Source organism: Argopecten irradians, chromosome 6 (genome assembly GCF_041381155.1).
Source record: "Argopecten irradians isolate NY chromosome 6, Ai_NY, whole genome shotgun sequence".
Taxonomy (NCBI): domain Eukaryota; kingdom Metazoa; phylum Mollusca; class Bivalvia; order Pectinida; family Pectinidae; genus Argopecten; species Argopecten irradians.
The window spans coordinates 20958195-20978394 of record NC_091139.1 but is presented as its reverse complement, the minus strand read 5'-3'; the positions used below and the strand labels follow the sequence as shown (position 1 = coordinate 20978394).

The 20200-nt window shown below is 33.7% G+C and overlaps 1 protein-coding gene across 1 annotated transcript; it reads right to left on the bottom strand.

The window, feature by feature from the left end:
• Positions 1 to 665: 665 nt before the first annotated feature.
• Positions 666 to 20016, bottom strand: LOC138325297 (3'-5' exoribonuclease HELZ2-like). Its single transcript, XM_069270853.1, has 11 exons — positions 19231 to 20016; positions 17654 to 17759; positions 13068 to 16597; positions 12297 to 12382; positions 9798 to 9941; positions 9241 to 9375; positions 8021 to 8643; positions 7209 to 7448; positions 5705 to 5864; positions 5158 to 5325; positions 666 to 4493 (listed from the first exon to the last, which is right to left on the bottom strand). Exons 3-11 carry the CDS (start codon positions 16451 to 16453, stop codon positions 4396 to 4398), a joined length of 5040 nt encoding a protein of 1679 aa, XP_069126954.1. The 5' UTR covers positions 16454 to 16597; positions 17654 to 17759; positions 19231 to 20016; the 3' UTR covers positions 666 to 4395.
• Positions 20017 to 20200: the final 184 nt, after the last annotated feature.

The window sequence follows — 20200 nt, the reverse complement described above, 5'->3', positions numbered from 1 at the left end:
CATTAATATTAACATACCTAAAAGAACGTTAAATGAAAAAATATTCACTTCAATAGATTTTCATATATCGTATATATACAAAGATTCAAGACGGATGGTATAAAACTTACAACGTTCATTAAAGGCCCACTTCCTTTCCGAAACGGTTTTTTATTTTTAAAATGGGAATGTAAAACGTGATTGATAATTTTGTAAAGTCGCAAAAGTAATTAACTTCACGTTTATACTTCACTTATTATCTGTTCCTAAACATTTTATTAAAAAATAAATTACATGTTGATTTTCATAACGCATCATGGCGGATCTCGCGTCAAAACTGAAGTTTCTGCTTTTAAATTCTGATTGGATGCTGCTAGGTTCAGCCGACCAAAGAAAAAATGTTTTCATATGTCAAAGCACTAAACCGAAGTGATGGTAGAGATCTACATTGGTATACTTAGGCATGCTATGCCTGTCAACAACAGCTCCTATCGAAGACTTTTTTCTTATTTAGTCAACTATTAAATGTTTTAGACCAGCTAAATGAAGCTCTTGGATGCGTTCCTCCCCAAACAGATTTGAAAGGTAAATGTGTACGATATCGTGACAAGATAAAAACACTGAAACATGAAACAAAACTAAAAAAAATGGTGTCCAAACTCATAAACAAATGACTCACAAAAATGTTAATCTTTGGAAATTTTAATATGTCGCAAACCTGTGCATTTAAAACAGCGCTGGCATTTTTTTTCAATCCATACAACAATGATACTAACTTTTTCATTGGTTGTTTATTGCGTAAATGGAAGTGGCGCAACTAAAGTGATCCAGCAAGTAGTGAAGAACGGGGATTTCAGTTTTAACTTGATATCTGCCAAGAGTTTCAGTACCGCACTGAATACCTTTGTCAAGCAAGGTTGATCAAACCCTGAAGCGCTCATTAATGCGTATAGGGTATACACATCAAACATTGAAGCTTTCATTCGTGCGTATAATGTATACACATCAAACATTGAAGTATTCATTAATATTTTATAAGGTATACACATCAAATATTGAAGCATTCATTAGTATGTATAGGGTATATAGATTAAACATTGAAGCATTCATTAGTATGTGTAAGGTATACACATGAAACATTGATGCGCTCATTAATATGTATATAAGTTATATACACATCAAACATTGAAACATTCATTAGTATGAATAAGGTATACACATCTAACATTGAAGCATTCATTAGTATGTATAAGGTGTACACATCTAACATTGATGCGCTCATTAATATGTATAAGTTATACACATCAAACACTGAAACATTCATTAGTATGAATAAGGTATACACATCTAACATTGAAGCATTCATTAGTATATATAAGTATACACATTACACATTGAAACATTCATTAGTATGTATAAGGTATACACATCTAACATTGAAGCGCTCATTAGTATGTATAAGTCATATACATCAAAATTGAAATATTCATTAGTATGTATCAGGTATACAATCAAACATTGATGCGTTCACTAGTATGTATAAGTTATACACATCAAACATTGATGCGCTCATTAGTATGTATAAGTTATACAAATCAAACATTGAAGCGCTCATTAGTATGTATAAGTTATACACATCAAACATTGATGCGTTCATTAGTATGTATTATTTATACACATCAAACATTGATGCGTTCATCAGTATGTATATGGTATACACATCTAACATTGATGCGCTCATTAGTATGTATAAGTTATACACATCGAACATTGAAACATTAATTAGTATGTATAAGGTATACACATCAAACATTGAAGTATTCATTAGTATGTATAAGGTATACACATCAAACATTGAAACATTCATTAGTATGTATAAGGTATACACATCAAACTTTGAAACATTCATTAGTATATATAAGTTATACACATCTAACATTGAAGTATTCAGTAGTAGATATAAGGTATACACATCAAACATTGAAACATTCATTAGTATGTATGAGGTATACACATCAAACATTGAAACATTCATTAGTATGTATAAGGTATACACATCAAACATTGAAGCATTCATTAGTATGTATGAGGTATACACATCAAACATTGAAGCATTCATTAGTATGTATAAGGTATACACATCAAACATTGAAGCATTCATTAGTATGTATAAGGTATACACATCAAACATTGAAGCATTCATTAGTATGTATAAGGTATACACATCTAACATTGAAACATTCATTAGTATGTATAAGGTATACACATCAAACATTGAAGCATTCATTAGTATGTATGAGGTATACACATCAAACATGGAAGCATTCATTAGTATGTATAAGGTATACACATCAAACACTGAAGCATTCATTAGTATGTATAAGGTATACACATCAAACATTGAAGCATTCATTAATGTTGACGTGTATATATTAATAAGTAGTATTCGCACCAAAATTGTATTTACAGAATCGCACCAAAATTGTATTACCATAATCGCGCCAATATTGACCCTGATGTATTTAAGGCTTTCACCGATAATGGTTTTGTTTTAATAATGACTTATCTATTTCAATATAAATACAATATATGAAATTATGTATGAGTCCATACTATAGTACAAAAGTGAAAAACACTATATGCTTTAACAAACGTTAAAGACATCATTTTTAAGCCCGATTTTTCAAAACAAATGCACCCGCTCAAAATCTGTAAACATAAGTTATTTGCATTATGTAACGTAAACTATAGAGTTAAGTCCGCTTTTGACTTATAAATTTTGTTTGAAAATCGGGGCCTGATACATATTATTTACAGTACAAAATAGATGTAATTACTCTACCAAATGTTTCAATAAAAACGACACAACTAAATAAAAAAACACCTTCAAATAGCATTTGCATCGTTAAAAGTTTGGCACAAGAATATTTACATGTGTGAAGTATATGTAGTTTGATGAGCACTCTTCCTACATGTTATATGTTATAAGCGGCATACCCCTACGATATAACAGTTTACAGTTATTCATACCTTATCAGCCAACAGCCCAAATCGTTTCATAATTCAGTTACTCTGCTTGGTCCCAACACCTATAAGTTTTTGACTGTTTTGTGATAAGGCATGAAACAACTGTTTTGTTACCTGATGAAAAGTCTAGAAACACAATGAGTAAGTGCTCAATAAAGCAAAAAATGAACTTGAAAATTCGCAAGGTTTGTATCATACAACGCTTTGGGAAGTCATACTTCTCATAAATTATATTTTCCGTATTTATAGCGCTTCTTCCTTTCACAACCAAAATGCCTTCGGCGCGAGATTATATCAAATCACCGTCTCAAAATATTACACTTATTGCAGCTAGCTTCTATTGAGTATTGATTTTGTCGAAAGAATATTTGAGTCCGGCATACCGGTGTTTATAACGTCAATAATTAAATAAGTTCAAATATTCCTCGCAGGTCAAAGGTCAAACTATTGACCGATCAATAGTTTTTGAAGATTTGTATATTTGTAACGGTTTTCAAGCAATATCTTTTGAGGACAGCCGAAAGTACTTTATTTAAATTGATATAGAATAAGGTAACAATTTCGTTTGTTTAAGTAGACCATCCTATTCCAAATGCAATCCCAAAAATACATGGATTTATTATATTCATTGTAACAATTTAAAAGGTCATACATTTAGCACACCTTTCAGAATCACATAAGATATTTATACTGTTACAGTTTAATGTTGTTGTAAGTGAACTCATTTACTAAGTTTAGTTACACAATACTGATACCGGGACAATATAAATATACAGCAGGAAATTCAAATTTTATATCAATATTTACCAATCATATTCTAAAATGGTGGTAACAACCTTATCAATCTGCATTTTCAAGAACTAAATCCAAAAAGAGCAAAACACCATGTGGTTTGATAAACAAACGGTTTCTGATTGATAACAGTTCGTCTTCTACACATACGGTTTTATCAGAAACTAAAGTGCACAAAATGCTTCTATTGAACTAAAACAAATCGGAGGAGAAAAGGTATTTTTCTTCTGCGTTTGCTATAAATTGTAACTTTCAGTTTAACTCCATATAAGGTACATGTGCTTCCGTATTTTTGCGATATAAACATAAACACTAAACATAGTGGCCAAGTGCTCAAAAATATGAAGGCAAGGAATGTTATTTTTCACTTTCCGAGAGGATAGTCCTAAACACCTGGTTTTCCGGTCTTCGCTCAAAGCCGCTCCATAACACTTCCCATATTGGCGGTTCGCAATCTGTCAGTCAAAATCTCCTGAGTATACGTAACGCAAGTGATTTTGCATTAGATTGTGTTTGCTCCGATATTTGTTACGACGTCCAATAAGTGCACGTGTGTATTAGCACACGGGGCGTGGCTAAAACTGTCTTGTAGCATTTTTATGGAGGTGGGAATACGCTAAACACTCGATTGTTTGCTTCGTAGAATTTCAGCAATGCTTCCCATGTTGGATCACATCGAAGCAAATGTTTGTTACCTTCAATAGAAATAGGAAATTAGTTTCCATTGAATGTTATACACATGCATGTATATCGATACTATGCAACAGTAATGAAAATATCATTCTGCATAGACAAAAATTGCCAAAACATGAATTGATCTCAGCTGTCTAATTATCGAATATCCATGCCTTTTGCTAGATTTGCATGATATTATTTCAGTTGACTAATTATTTCGTGTTCATGTTTTTGCTAGGCAAGTATCATAAAGGTAGATTAGGAGTGTCAGGCGACTACAATAGGTACACATTCAATACATATAATTCGGGAACATCCACAGTGTTTCCTTGAAAACAGATATGTGCTCTTGCTTGATTGTGTGATTTTACATAAAACGTTTAGACTTGCCTAACTTAACTGACTAAATAGAAAACTAAAAGTAGGGAATAAATACTAGAAAGGTGAATGTTGATCAGTTATATAGATTATTTACGAAAGGTGAAAGAAATTGGTGAATCGTAAACAAATATGGCCGCTCTGGAGATGTTCTGGTACTAATAATGACAATATATTTCATTATTCAGAGAAAAAATTACTAATTGTGCTCTTAGATTCGTTATGACACCCTCAAATCTTTTTAACAAAGAAATGTCACCTTAATCATCTCTTCATTGTATTAAAAATATTTCAATACGCATTTACCGACAATAATCAGCCCTTTTTTGGCCCTTGTTAGAGCGACATTTATTTGGTGAGTGTCTGTAATGAATCCAAGATGACGTAGACGCCATCCTAGAGCAGGACGATGCTCAATCAGCGGCCTGGGCATGGACCGGACCGTACTAAGGATGATGTAATCGCTCTCACCACCTATACCAATTGTAACAGACAGAATACAATGTTGTAAAGCAATTCAACACTGTTAGCTACGAGGAGCATATTATTTGAAATAAAGTGCATATATTGTCGTAAAATAATAAAGTTGTTATCAAATCAAGGATTACATAATTTTGAAAATAGGGATTATTACGCGACACCGAGTCGTTCAAGAGGCTAGAAGTTTTCATTCATACTAAATAGCTAGTTAGAGGCCAAAATCGTTCAGACGTCATGTACTAATCATGTGTTATGTTAAAAAAACGCCTAGATTTCCATTATCACCTAGCTAAAACCTTTGAAATTTAAAAAGTAACTCTAAAGTAAAACAAACAAAAAATTTGTTGTTGCTGTTGTTTGTGTTGGTACAAACCTTGACTAGCCACCACAGTATCCACTCTTACGTCACGGTATCTTGTTTCCGACACTAATTTATGCTGTATGAGTTGCCTCTGTGCGTTGTATTGTGACAGTATACGAACATCCGTCTGGTTAATCTTTTCTGTATCAACGAGACGAGTAAAGATCTTCACCTAAATAAATAAAATACATAAATAATGACTATCAATATTTTTCACATGACTAATAAAACCATTTAGCATTGTGACATTACATTTTAAAATCTATACTTATAGAATATGAGGTGTTTTAACAACGAATATATCCCTCATTGAAAGGTTTTTAACCTAAAGGACTAGATATGGTAATGGCTCTTTTTGGCCCCTAAATCTGCCAAATTTCAAATTAAGTATTTAGAAGAAATTAAGTTGTTGCGTTTGAAATATTGAATACGTGATTAAAACTTAATGATGTTTTTGTTGACAGAAAGTATGATTTTGCTATATAACCATGGTAACTTTGCATAAAATATGCAAATTTGAAAATTTGGTCAATTTTGGCATATTTTTTGATACCATACCTAGTCCTTTAAATGAAAGGTTAATTTGCGCTATGATTTTGTTAACTTTTGAAAAGCGGTGATATACAGCAATTTTGATACTAGTGTAACAACGGTAGAGCACTTATCTTAGCCATGTTACATGTATGCTTGAATTAATCGTTGAATATTGCAGTGTGTGTGCTGTGATATGTAAGGAATTAACGATTATTGTCACCTGACTCTCTATACAAATACAAATAAATTATTTTCAAGTGTTTTTACACGAAGTTGCCTGAAAATCGTTATAATCCATCGAGCGGTCCAAAGAACTATTAAAATCGACTGTTAAAATATGCCTATACACATACAATCCGTGACGCCAATGCATTGTTTTAAGTAAATGAGCGTAACAAAACAGTTATCGACTGGGTTTTCGGGCAACAGATGATTTGTTGGACCCTCACACAAACAGTTTGTCTTCGGATCCAACAAATCATCTGTTGCTCTTAACCCCAGTCAACATATGTGAATTATTTTACAAGACCTTGGAAACCATTGATCGGTGAGGAATTTTTGCACGCGCTTAATTGTTGACGTCATAAACACCGTTGCGCCGGACCCGAATATTCCTTCGACGAACGTCATTCTCAACAGAAACTGCGACAAGTTTAAGATTGCGTTACAGTAATTTGATGAAATCTTGGGCCGATGACATTTTTGGTTGTTATGGAAAGTTACATAAAGTAAAAACGCTATAAATACGGAAAACATCATTCCTGGGAAGTACAACTTCCCACGGCGTTGTATGATACAAATCTAGCGGTGTTGCCTCAGCATACTGTATACTGTTTCTACCCCATTTTCATCGAAATCTTTATAACACAAGAAAGTTCTGCTTTAAAAATGTTTCCCAGGTAAAAAGGACCATTTGGAAAATCTCTAAATGATTACTCGAACTGAATTGATTATATTCCCTTTTCACAATTGGACAACTTACCACTAGTCTGGCTTCATCCATGTTGCTTTTTGACTTTTCATTTCCGTCCTCGGTAGAAACGTCTAAAGTTGTCTCTTTTCCCTCCACATGGAAAAAAGCGATCGGTTTATGTGTCATGGGACTGTTGTCTTTCCAGATCTTTAATGGCCGGTTCACTAACCAACCAGATGTATACGTTCTGTCTGTGGTCAATTCATTGTCGTAAAATGCTTGTGATGGGAAGGAACATATCCAGGGATTCTATTTTAAATAGAAAATGGTTATAAAGCATTGAAACACCAAATGACCGCTTATCTGGTACATACATTATATACATACATTGTATCTAGTTGGAGACATCGATGGTATCATGGTATTAAACTACAAACTACTGACTAAAAAGATTGAAAAAAGTCATATTTTGTCTTAACGTGAGGACGATATGCACTTACTTATGTTTCCCTGTAATTAATATTTGTCCGGTGTGAACGATTTGCTGTTGTGCAAAATTGTTACGATGCTATACGACGAAAATTTTGTAGAAATATTCTACACATTTTGTAATTTAGTAATTCATCCTCTTAAAATAAAATCATAAAATTCAGAAATCATTGCAACAAGTAATTTAGTAATTCATCCTCTTAATAAAATAAAATCATAAAATTCAGAAATCATTGCAACAAGTAGGGATTGAGATGAATTTTGAGTTAATCATAGAAGAAAGTACAAAACATCAACTCTAAACTCTTCACAAAGTTTGGTCTAAAAATAAATTTAGTCAATCCAGAAATTATATTACAAAAAAATATTGAAACTGCTGGTTTATCGTTTACCATGCGGTACTGTTGATTCAGCATCGTCAAATGTCTTTTAAGCTTTGCGTATCTCTCAAACAGCGAGACGTCCAGTCCAAGTTCCTTAGCAGCTCTGGACATTATGATTGGCTGCAGTTGTTTGTGGTCCCCGATAAGAACTACCTGCGTCGCCTCTGTTGCTATAATGGGAACCATTGTTTCCGGTTCGGTGCACATTCCAGATTCATCTATGATACACTGATAGATTCTGCCTTCTGTCCCTTTCAACAGCTTCCGATTGGCAGCCATAGCGGTTGTGCAAAATATTACATCAGCACTTTGCAGCTCCTCTATTGTTGCTTCGCTCAACGTTTTCAAATACATCTGGACATCACCAAATGTTATGTCGTACTTCCGTTGTCGGAACATATTATCATACCTTTTCAATTCTTCGGCATGTTGTTTACCGCTTTTACGAATCAAATGATGAACCGCAACATCATTGTCCGTCAAGAAAGGATCCGGTTTCGCATTTTTCAGAGAACGTCGTGATGACTCCATGCGACCAGGTATAGGGAAGTCCACACATTCGTACGTCTGGCTGTAGAACCGTACCATGCGAGGTGCCTTGTTACAGTTCATGAATTTCTCTTTCATCCATCCTATAAAAAGCGAAATGAAATCAATTCAAGCGGATAGCCACTACATAAAATAATTAGATATACAAATGACGACTAGAAAATGTGCAATATGGGAGATATAAACATGCCAGAGGTTAAATCATGTTTAGCATAAAGTCTCTGTAAAGATGATAGCGTTATTTTTGGTCTCCTAAGTATCGGTATCAGAATAGATAAGAGAAAGTGATGTACATGTATGGCGTGATGATTTTATAAAGAATCAATATAAATTTATTTTTATTTAGTGTTTTATATACAAAATATGTCCATTAATAACTCGAATTCAATGATTTAATAAATACCATTTAATACCTCTCTGAGCATGTGAGTATTTTCATTTCTATTTCGTTTACTGTAAAACCAAACTAGCATCAAACAGAAAGTGTGTTAATATGTGTTAGTTAATTGCAAATCATAACTAAGCAGTACTCAGTAGGATAAAGTTTTTAGGCATATTATAAGTTACAGTTTTGAACAGTAAATATATGGGAAAATCTATGTACACCAAATTAATGCCAATATGATATTTACCAATGCTGAGAACAAAGAACAAAAATAAAAATAAAAACAAAACCTTACTGGCAACGAGATCGACTGATTTGTTAGACGGTCCACAGTATAGTATTTGCCTCCTCTCTCCAGTCGCTTCTGTCATCTTGTTAAGTTGGTGGAACAGGTATATTAGTTTGATACCAGTAAATGTCTTTCCGGTTCCTTTAATAAAAAAGATTCTCCATTAATGACAATACATATGAGCGAAGAGTATTCGTGAAAAGTATCTTGCGTGTGGATATTGAAAGTATACATAATTAAATTCTGGCAATAGCAAGGATTATTTAGGTATCCTGTTCATCGTCGATGTTTGTCATAATTTATATGTAAAACCAATAACTGATACACTAGCAACGGAAACAATATATTACATTACATCTTGATGGTTAAATCAACGTGATAATAGCATCATGGTTTGGAAAAGGTAAAAACACCAGTAAAGAAGTATTGTATAGTTTTTAAACCACGCGGGTGTAAAATTTCACAATTTATTGTTTTGGCATTATTCGCGGAGGTTTATATTCATGAATTATCTTAGTACACAATTTTGAAATTTTTTGCTTTATACAGAAATAATTTCGTACCGGGTGGTCCTTGTATCAGACTGAACGAGGACTTGAGAGCAACATTGATGGCCACCTGTTGCATGGTATTATTTCGGGGAATGTCAACGTTTGGCTCGATGATATCTTTTTCCAGTCTGTCAATGTCTTCCAAGTAAGAAGGGTCTGCAAACGACAGTAAAACACTTAATCATCACCTTAGTTAGGTTTGGTCACAACATACCAAAAATCCGCTTTATTTGCGGGGATATATCGCCATCTTAATAAAGGTATATTTTTAATTTACACTTTGCAAATCATTTCACGGAATAAATTTCCGTGACCGCAGCAATGTCTTTATTAAAGCACGTTTTAAGCACACCTCAGTGTAAAGTCGTTTTTAAATGTGTACATATTTAAGCTGACTGAGATTAAAAAAGAAGTATTTTTAATAAGAATTCGTTTCTGGGACAACCCCTTGCGTTTCTAAGTAAGTGAAGTCGTCATTTTGTATTAACTCTGCTTGAATACGACACGCTTGCCGACCCCTATATAAAGCGCGTGAACCACACACACGTGCAATCAGTCGAACGCTCGCTGTTCAAGGTGTAACAACTAACACCTGACTGGCTCTAAATCTAATGTACAATTTACCAAGACGTATTTACGTTTAACCTGAGACCGTGCCATAAGAATAAAATGGTCAGTACGTTCAAGGTTTTCTCAAATAAAGTTTCCAAGGGCCATATATAGATCTATACAGTTGAATAAAAAGTAATGAATGAATACAAACGTAAACAAGCTCGGAAATTCTAATAGCAGCTACCATTGTCGAAGCTAGATCCCTAATTATGCCAATTACGAGCTAATAAAACACTTCAATATACACTAGGTTTTACACGTACATGTACACCTGTGTGGCTTTTGTAGTTTATATATGATAGAGTCACTTGTAACGTGCACATGGCCAGTCGAGTACATCTCGTACATACGTGGTGATATGTGCATGAACGGATTATTATTTGGATTTCTATTCACTTGTGTGGAAATTTTATTTTGTGAAACATTTAAATGACAGCTTAAAGATGTTCCACCGCTGACAAATGGCAATTTTCAAAAGCAGGAGCACACGATTTAGTATTTTTCTTCAGTTACAAAAGTTCCTTACCTTACACCATTACCACCATTGAAAAGTTTGAATTTCTAATTTTACTTCAAGTTAAAAATATTAAAAAAAATTGCATCCTGAAAAATTTCCGTTGCACTATATCCTATATGGAATGAAGTACTGATTGCGCATGAACCAAAGGCGAATTAAATCATTTTACATGAATGTATATTATTTTTGTGTTAATTACGCATATAGATACACGAATAAAAAACAATTATTGTACAAATGATGATTATCATTTATGCTCTGTCGGCGGTGGAGCATCTTAAAGGAGTTGACATGCTTTCTTGCTGAAACAAGCCCTACACAGCTTTACAGGTAATGGCTTCGTTTACGTATTAGTAGGTGTATATGTACATGTATAGACTGAGCGCTGGTGTATCGATTCACGCGCATTATATAGGGGTCGGTGAGCGCGTCGGAATACTGGTAGAAAGAAAAAAAAATGGCTGACTTCGACAGGGGGATAACTCATAAATAATTCTTGAAATACAAGAGTACTTAAATTTAAAAAAAATACATTGTCAGTTATAATTAAGACACCAAATAATTCATTTACCAATAGGATTTTTTTCAAATGTAGATATTACACAAAATAAAGCAATTAACACACATATCTAAATGTATGTGTATTTCACGGACGGTTTTTGAAACATTTTCTTTTCTATTGCAAATATGAATATAATATATTATATATTATATAGAATATATAAGTAATAATTTTAGTAAAACATTCAAATGTTTCCAGAAAAATCTATATTCCAAAACCAAATCAGTGTAAACAGTAACATACATGTATACTAATAGTTTAAAGGAATGTTATATCCAGGGAGATTGCCTTAGTTTGGTGTTGAAAAGATCAAAATTCCATCGAAATTGTTTTATTTTGATATCGGAATCTACTTTTGCAAACGTCTTGTGAATATTGCTACAGACATGTGTATCAAGCGTGTGTAACGAGTAATTATTTATCACTAAAACAACTTGTTTTATCCCAGATTGTACCCGTCATATGATAGTTCTGAGACGGGATACATGTTATATTCTAATTAGATCACAAAACCAGTAAGATGTAATTGTGTATCCAATTAAGATCTAATTGGTCATCCAACAAATGGACAGTAAAACTGCTGTTATGTTTGATGGGGTTCACAAGCGTTCGATCGTGTCTAGGCAATGCCTTATATAAACCAATAGATTTATCCTTGCACGTCATTGTATTACAGAGTTACTTCCCTTGCGAATGGATATTCATTCTGACGACGTCATTATTTTGTGAGCTGAAAAGTATGACGTTACGCTCGCAAACAAATGACGTCAAAATCAATATCAGTCTAGAAGGTCAGATATTTTCTTATCAAGATACTTGCCAAATTTTGGAACCCGTCTTCCAAGTGCTATCGCTTTTGCCAAATCTGTTGCTTCCCAAAGCTTTCTGAGAGTTGTTTCGGCTCGTCTATTTTTTTCACAAAAACAAAGTAGAGTCAAACATTCAATCTCAATACTAATGAACCTTATGGATATCATTTTTAAATAAGTATCAGAAAATTGTATTTCTATGAGTCAATGCGAATAAATACTTATCGAGATAGATGAAAAAAATGAGATGAAATCATCATCTTAATCAAAAACTGTATTTCAAACTAAACATTTTGGAAAATTACAACCTTTTTCTTCTGTTTTTTTTTCTGACATACAAGTAATTCTTGTTATGAAGACATAACGAGTCATGCAATAAAATATCATTTTCTGATACTTGAAAAATATCTCATCTGAAATAGCGGAATCTATCGCATTCTCCATTAAGCACGAAGTAGGAACCTACAAATTAAAAATCCCTTCATTACTTTCTGAGAAATAACAGTAGAAATTTTCATTGGTTAATCTAACACGCCCACCTGCTGGCCGTTCTTTTCAGATCGATTTCAATACTAAAAATGTGTATTACTAGGGATCATGTACCTAATCTTTTTTTTCAATAGGCAACAGGAATTGAACGAAGCATGGACGGACCACGGTCAACGGATCATTTGAACAGACAACATCTGCTGATGGTGGGTTAAAATGTGACTGTTTAAAGACAAAAGACGATAAAATCTGATAAATTGAAGACTACAATGGGAAACTAGATAAAGTCTTACCTGCTTACATTGGACTTTATGAGTAATTCCAATGTACAGTTGTATCTTCCAATGTCGGGTATCGCTGGACTATTGTGAAGACTAAATCCTATTTCAAATCTAGCTGCCGCCCTATTTCCTAAACGCCTTATTTTCGTGGTCTTGGCGTGACCCACCCAGTCATATGTCTGTGTCGGATCTGTATGGTCCATAATGTCCGTTGTCTCCTCACATTTGTTGTAAGCACTAACTTTCTCACCAACATTTGAGACTGACACATTGAAACGGATACAGAGGAAATCACCAGATGCAATTTGAATGAATTCAACATCATCATCATCATCATTTCCATTATCAGTATTACTGTCATCTCCTTCTCCAATATCGTCATCTTCTGATAATCCCGGGAATCCAAAGTCAATGTTTCTTTTTCTACAAAATCCAGAATATAGAGTGAATGTCCCTGAGGTAGGTGTATGGAATGTCACAGGTACATTTTTGACCAGAGGAGAATCTTCATTCCGGACAATGTTAGTAACTTCCTCCATTTCGAGGATAGGCGTCCAAATTCGTATATACTCTGCCTCATTCCGGTACGTCAGTTTCGTAGGTGTTGTTATGTATCTCGAAAGACACAAGATTGGATCTACCACATGGGGAAGGCAAAATGCAACAGTGTCTGTGGCGTATACCAGTTGGATGTTTGGTACAAGAGAACCATGCCTGGACCTTGCTTCAATCTGAACAGTTAATGTTTGTCCAACTTCAAACATTCTTTGAAAGTGACATAGATGTTTTAGTATGTACTTATTTCCATTAACCTCAGAGGATACGTCAGAAGCAAACATATTCTCATCATCTTCACTGGGAAGCATTCTAAATTCTGGAATAATTCGACTGAAAATAGATCGTGATTCCTCCGAACCGTCTTCTATTGACGCACATAACAAAGCCACCCAGTCAACATACCGCATGGAAACCAAACTTCCATTTGGATCTATAGTAAAACAGCATCTTTCAATGTCTCTTCTGTCATGAAAAGAAATGCGATCTCTGTCGTAAATACGTTTCTTCCATTTAGCAAAAACTTTTCTGATTTTTCCTTGATTTTGCTCTAATTGTGGCTGGGAGCACAGACCGAGCACGTTAAACCTTAAATGAAAAGGTTCTTCTGAAAATTGAGGGATCATAAGCTCAATTGATGTCTGCCCAGGTAACCCAACAATGACAGCTGATATTTTGACAGAATTGGATGTCAATAGATGGTCAGCATTAACATGCATGCGGTACTGGCGGAACAACCCCTCTTCTTTGTGTATCTTCTTGTTTGAGGATTTGCATATGTCATCAATTTCCTCTTCTGTATATGGGGGAAAAGATGCATTTTGGATTTTCGCAAGAAGCAATCTTTGAATGACCAGGTCCGTGTATTTTCTTATAGGGGATGTTCCTGTCGTGTAAGGCCTAAGTCTCAAACCGAAATGGTTGTCATCCTGCGATTGACCACGAATATATTTTGCTTTACGTTGGAATAGATTCCACTTCTGCAATGCCACACATTGCTTTGGATGGTGGTCGTCTGTTCGCAGAAGAATTTTCAGTTTTCTATCATCATTCGATTCATAGGCGTTATTAAGTGCATTCCAAATTCGACGGTCAACTGGTACATAATCGGGACATCCATTCCTAATCATGTTTCCAAATCCAATAGTATGAGTTACATCGTCATTTATTGTAAGATTTCTCTGTTGGAGGCTCATAACGATATCTTCTATACCATTTTGTTCTTCCAACCACGACTGTGTTTCCTGAGCGTCGGGATAATCATGAACCCGCAGTGGAATGTGATTAGGATAAGCAACTTTTAACATATTTGCCATGGACTGATTGGTTAGGATCATGAATTCCTCCACAAGATAATGAGCTTCGTGGATGTCGATATCGTTATCTTTGTCTAATCCCAGTAATGTATTTCCAGGAAATGCGTAGTGGGCATCCTGTAGACGATGAATTCTTAGCTTCGTAGCCAGGCGAAACATGATTCTTAACTTTTCTGACAAACCAGGAACATCTATATTTTTGTTTCTTAACAAGACATCCTGTACTTCTTCATAGCAAAGGTTCTTTCTTGCTTTGATCACACATCGTCTGACACTCTCCTGTTCTGGATACTTTAGCACCCGGCCTTCGTTGTTGATTTCAAAATAAAGTGAAAATACATGTCGAAGTCTGTCTTGCTGAAGACTCAATCTATCCCTGCTTAAACATGCAGGTATCATGTGACACGGTTTTGCTCCCATACCAGCGTAGATTGTCTTGCATCGTTCCCTTGCCTCCATATCTATTGGGTCATCTTTTTGCACAAGTCTACAGACATCAGCTATATGAACACCAACTTTGTAAACTATTTCATCGGAATTTGTAGTGTTCTCAAGAACTTCCACACTAAAACCGTCATCCATTATTTTCGTGTTCTTTCGATCGATAGTAAAAACGAATGTATCGTCAATGTCGGAAGGTTGTACGTGTTCTTCTTCTTTCCGTATGATTTCGTTTACTGCATTAACTGTATCTTGGGGATAAAATGAACGAACCCTATGCTGTATCTCCGTGATACGTAAGGCATTAGACCTCATAGTATCAACAACTCCAATGACTGCTCCCAGAGGATATTGGCAGGTAGTGTCCCATTTTAGAAAGGCAACAAGAAAACAATAGTTTTCTATTTCATTAGGTAGTATTTTGAAAAATTTATCAAATCTCAGGCAGCCTTCAAGCTCGTCATACTTGTATATTTCTATAAGATATTTCTCTTCTTTCTGCCTTTCCCGAAGGACATGTCTATTAGATATTCGTATCTTTGGGACTGTTTTACACGCTGGGAACATCATCTTCCTCTCCATATCGGATGGAGTACAAACAAATATTGGGTGATCAATGTCCTCATATCTTGTCCTTTCTACAACTGTCACAACTTTCCCCTCTTTTTGATGTAACGAACTGGGGACGTTGGATAAGATTTCCACAACTACAATATCTTCATTGAAAGCCTGACCACATTTTGATCTACCCGATATATAAATCTTTTCTGGTGGATAGTGATAGTCGTCAAGAGGTGTGCATTCGGCTTCTTGTACACCTATGATTTCGAGAGAACATCGTTTATATTGGTCTGGTTTTGATTTACATAGTTCGATGTATTTTTGATCTGGTTTTTTTTGACTGGAAGCAAATGAGTAGATTGTTTTACTGTCGTCAGAGTCATTTACAGGTGTTGAGTACTTATCGCTGAGGTCCAGGCCTTCCTCCAAGTATCGTTGATACAGGAGGTCTATCTTACTATCACAGGATGAATCGTAATCAGATCGATAAAACCAATCGTCGTCCTCATCAGAAGAGAGATCCATAGCGCTCGATTTTTAATAGAAACCAGTATAAAAAGCTTCCTTTCAAAATATGTGAACAGTTTAGTTTTGCCAAAATAGAGATGATATATTTGAATATATATAAGTTCTTGATTTTCTTGGTACTCCAACAAAACAATTTCGTATCTGCAATAAAATAAAATAGAAATGAAATGAACATCCGAACCAGCTTTAACCTTTAACACCCCGAATCCAGTAAAACCACCTTAAATGGGAAAATTGCAGTTATTATATTCAATTAATGGACAAGTACTTTCTTAAATGCATCTAATGTCAATATCTTAATTATAAACAATGGTTCTAGAGTAACTAAAATGTTGGGTAAGTATTTTTATACACCTTTTAAATGTTTACGCCTTAGTCTAATTTAAAGTATAAAAAGTCACTGAATTGTGTCATAGATTTAAAACAATGTCTCATGTTTCATGCAGATGAAAAATGAACACAAAAATCGCTATGTCAGATCTTGCAAGTATACAAAGCTCAAAACTGCTTCAGCTGAAGTACGAGAACTATATCGTTTACAGTGGATCTGATGACTAGTTATTGTATCTTCAAAGTCTTAAAAGTATCTTATGTTTTAATTGTCTTATACAATTATATTTGGAATTCTTTTTTTCACAGATAAGACGTTTAATTGATATATCTGTAGAGCATTCATTCCATACCGCTGAAATGACACCTTATTGTAGCTTCAGATTTATATTAGTGTATTTCCGACTTAAAAAGCTTATTTCCAGAGTCTGTAGGTAGACTGTTACATAACCGAAAATAAACTTGCTAGTATCGTATGCGGGAAATAAAATCAACACAAGACTTTTATGGTATTTTGCCAAACGGAAATCTACATATATTATATTAAACCTTTTATAGTTTAGTAAAAGTAAAAGTTTTTTTAAAGTAAATACACAAGACAAACGAAGCATATGCCTTTAAAGAAAAGGACAAAAGATCATAAAATATGATAAACAAAAATTATATACAAGCGGTTCATTCCTCAACGAGGTGCCATTTTAGCCAAAGAGTACTAGCTGAAAAATGAATTCAAATAAAAGATAAAATTTTAATTAGAACATGCTAGATATATATAGCAATCTGTGTTATTATTGAAAACACTATTAAAGTTGGATCGAAATTTAGCCACATGTCCAGGGAGTGCATTAACTGAACAAGTATTCTTACCAGAGTACGGTAATGATCTTTATGACTTTAAAACTCCATGGAATGTCTTTATAGGCGACGAGAGTTTATATTACTTCTGATCAACGAATTTCTGTTCCCGATTTACCTGTAAAAAGAACATAGACAAAAAGTGAAAACAAACTATGCATGTAGTATGTAAATTGCACATAAAAGCATTGTATAAGAGCTAAATTTCTATTACGTAACTGCCTCGAAAGTAAAGATTAATGTAGCTGGGTACGTTTTACAATTTGTTTTTAATTTATTTTTTTATTTATTTTATTAACTGGAATTCGACAATAAAATGGTTTTAATTGTAACCGACTGTTCTTATTGTAATGCTTTTGTTGAAAGGCCGAAACTTTCATGGAAAACGCAACACGACCAGTATCTGACACTTGTCAACCAACCTAAAACTCTGATGGAAAGATTTTATGTACCTTACCAATTATTCGGAATTAAAAGGTATTTCAAACACATACATATGTGTAATTATTTTTATCGAATTGTAAGAAGAAGGCGTTTAGACATTTGCACAATATATCGCTTATCATAAACAAATAGCGTTATCTCCCGCTCGATCACAGAACATGTGAAACAACCGGCTACAACCAGGGATGTTTTTTATACAGCCGTCTAGGTTTGATATTTTCAGTATGTTAATTTTGTATTCAAATTGTCAACCGTATCAAAATTAAAAGTTCAATGTGCTCAAAAGAAGTATGGCCTAAGTACCTAAGATTAAAAGTGCAAAGATATTATGGATCACTATTGTCTCTCGAACAGTTTTATTATAATTTAGTTTCATTACAATTCAGAGGTTTTTTATTTGTTGTCAGTCAATTTTGGTATTTGTTATAATTCATTTTTGTTATTAGTTATAATTCAGAATTGTTATATTTCAATTTTGCTACTATTCTCAACCATATGCAATTTTAGGTTTGAATGCTTTTTATCTACCTGTTTTGGAAATAAAAAATAATCCATAATTGACTTAAAAGGGGCATATTGTGCTAACAAAATGTGCATGCATTAAAAAGCTAACAGCTGACAAGTGAGAGTGGAGCATTAGAACAGAATTTTGAACTATAATACACACTTTAGTATGTGTCAATATTCAGCTTATTCCGTGTATTTCCGTATACAAACTATTCATATCATTCGTCAGTAATTTAAGGCCCATATCTAAAGGAATGTATTATGTTAATCAGTCAAAAAATGATCTATTATTTAAGGTTTGTGATTATCGATCTATCATCTTACTAAGATGAAGTTGCAGTTGTTTCCCTTTGCATATTAAGTATTGTAAAATCGTCCTCTTTGTGATTATATATATATACATGTATATACATGTATTTGTAATAAGTAGGCCTAGTAAGCAACTGAGTAGAAAACGGTGTTATTACAGACGTAGCCTTATTACATATAAAATCATACAATGTTGTTGAAATTGAAAAATATGAAATCATAATTTAAAATGTAAAGGACAGTTTATTTGGGAAGCAGGAGGTATAGGTAACTTGAAACATGAGTAATGTTGTAGAAATAGGAAACAAATAAGCTCGATGTTGTCTTACCTGTCCAAAGTGATTAGCATACAGGTGCAAACCAATACAATGCTTTTCCTCTGTGCAAGTAGCACATTAACTTACACCTGATTCCATATCCACGTTTACATGTAAAGTAAAATCAGGTTGATGCATTAATATGTAGGAAATCCGTATGTGTAGTAACTTAGGACTTGATATCTTGGTCGGAGTGAGGTAAACCTGGCCATTGTTGCAGAATATAGTACAGGATACGTGGACAGATAACCGTCGAGTACAAACATGCGCGTGACGCCTGGCTGCATACTTCATTTGAACAAGGTAACCGTCAGTCACAACACAGTAACACACGATATATCATGAACAAAGCCGTCTTTACAGAGCATGGTGTAATTTACAAACGCTTTGACACAGCTACTTATTGTAGAGATATTGATTTACAATTGTTTACTAAAATTACATTTCTTCTCTTTTACAGGTAACTTTTTTTTTTTTTTTTTTTTTTTCGTCTTTTTTTTTTTTTTTATTTTCAATTTTTGAAGTCACATTCATATGTCTTATATAGTTTGATTTACAATAAAAAGTAAGTGTTTTCTATATAATATACATATATAGGGCTTATTTGTACAAAAATTGTCTACATCATTTTATTAGATATTATAAAATTTACTTGATTTTTGTTTGAACAAACACACTCAAAAAACAACAACATGGTTAAAGGAAAACACATATTATGTGAAAACATGAAGAACAACTTAATGACGTTGCCTTATTAAATATGACAGAGTATTTTAATAGAAATTTCATTACTTTAATAATTATTCTAAAAGACCTTCAATGAAATTCCATTTTTGATTTATAATAATTTGTTTCCTATTTGAATAAGTTTGTAATTCATACATTTCTACATTTCTATAATAAAACATGTGTGTTTTCCAGTCGCTAATTGTAGGGATTTTCTTCTTCAATTTACATAAGTATACATAATATTTTATCATAA

Bases quoted from the DNA above. Each gene is read 5' to 3' on its own strand.
- LOC138325297 (XM_069270853.1), bottom strand. From the start codon at position 16,453: ATGGATCTCTCTTCTGATGAGGACGACGATTGGTTTTATCGATCTGAT. The intron at 9,942-12,296 runs GCAAGTATCTTG...TGTCGTTTGCAG, and splicing joins AAGACGGGTTCCAAAATTTG to ACCCTTCTTACTTGGAAGAC. The intron at 9,376-9,797 runs GTACGAAATTAT...TTTTTATTAAAG, and splicing joins TCTGATACAAGGACCACCCG to GAACCGGAAAGACATTTACT.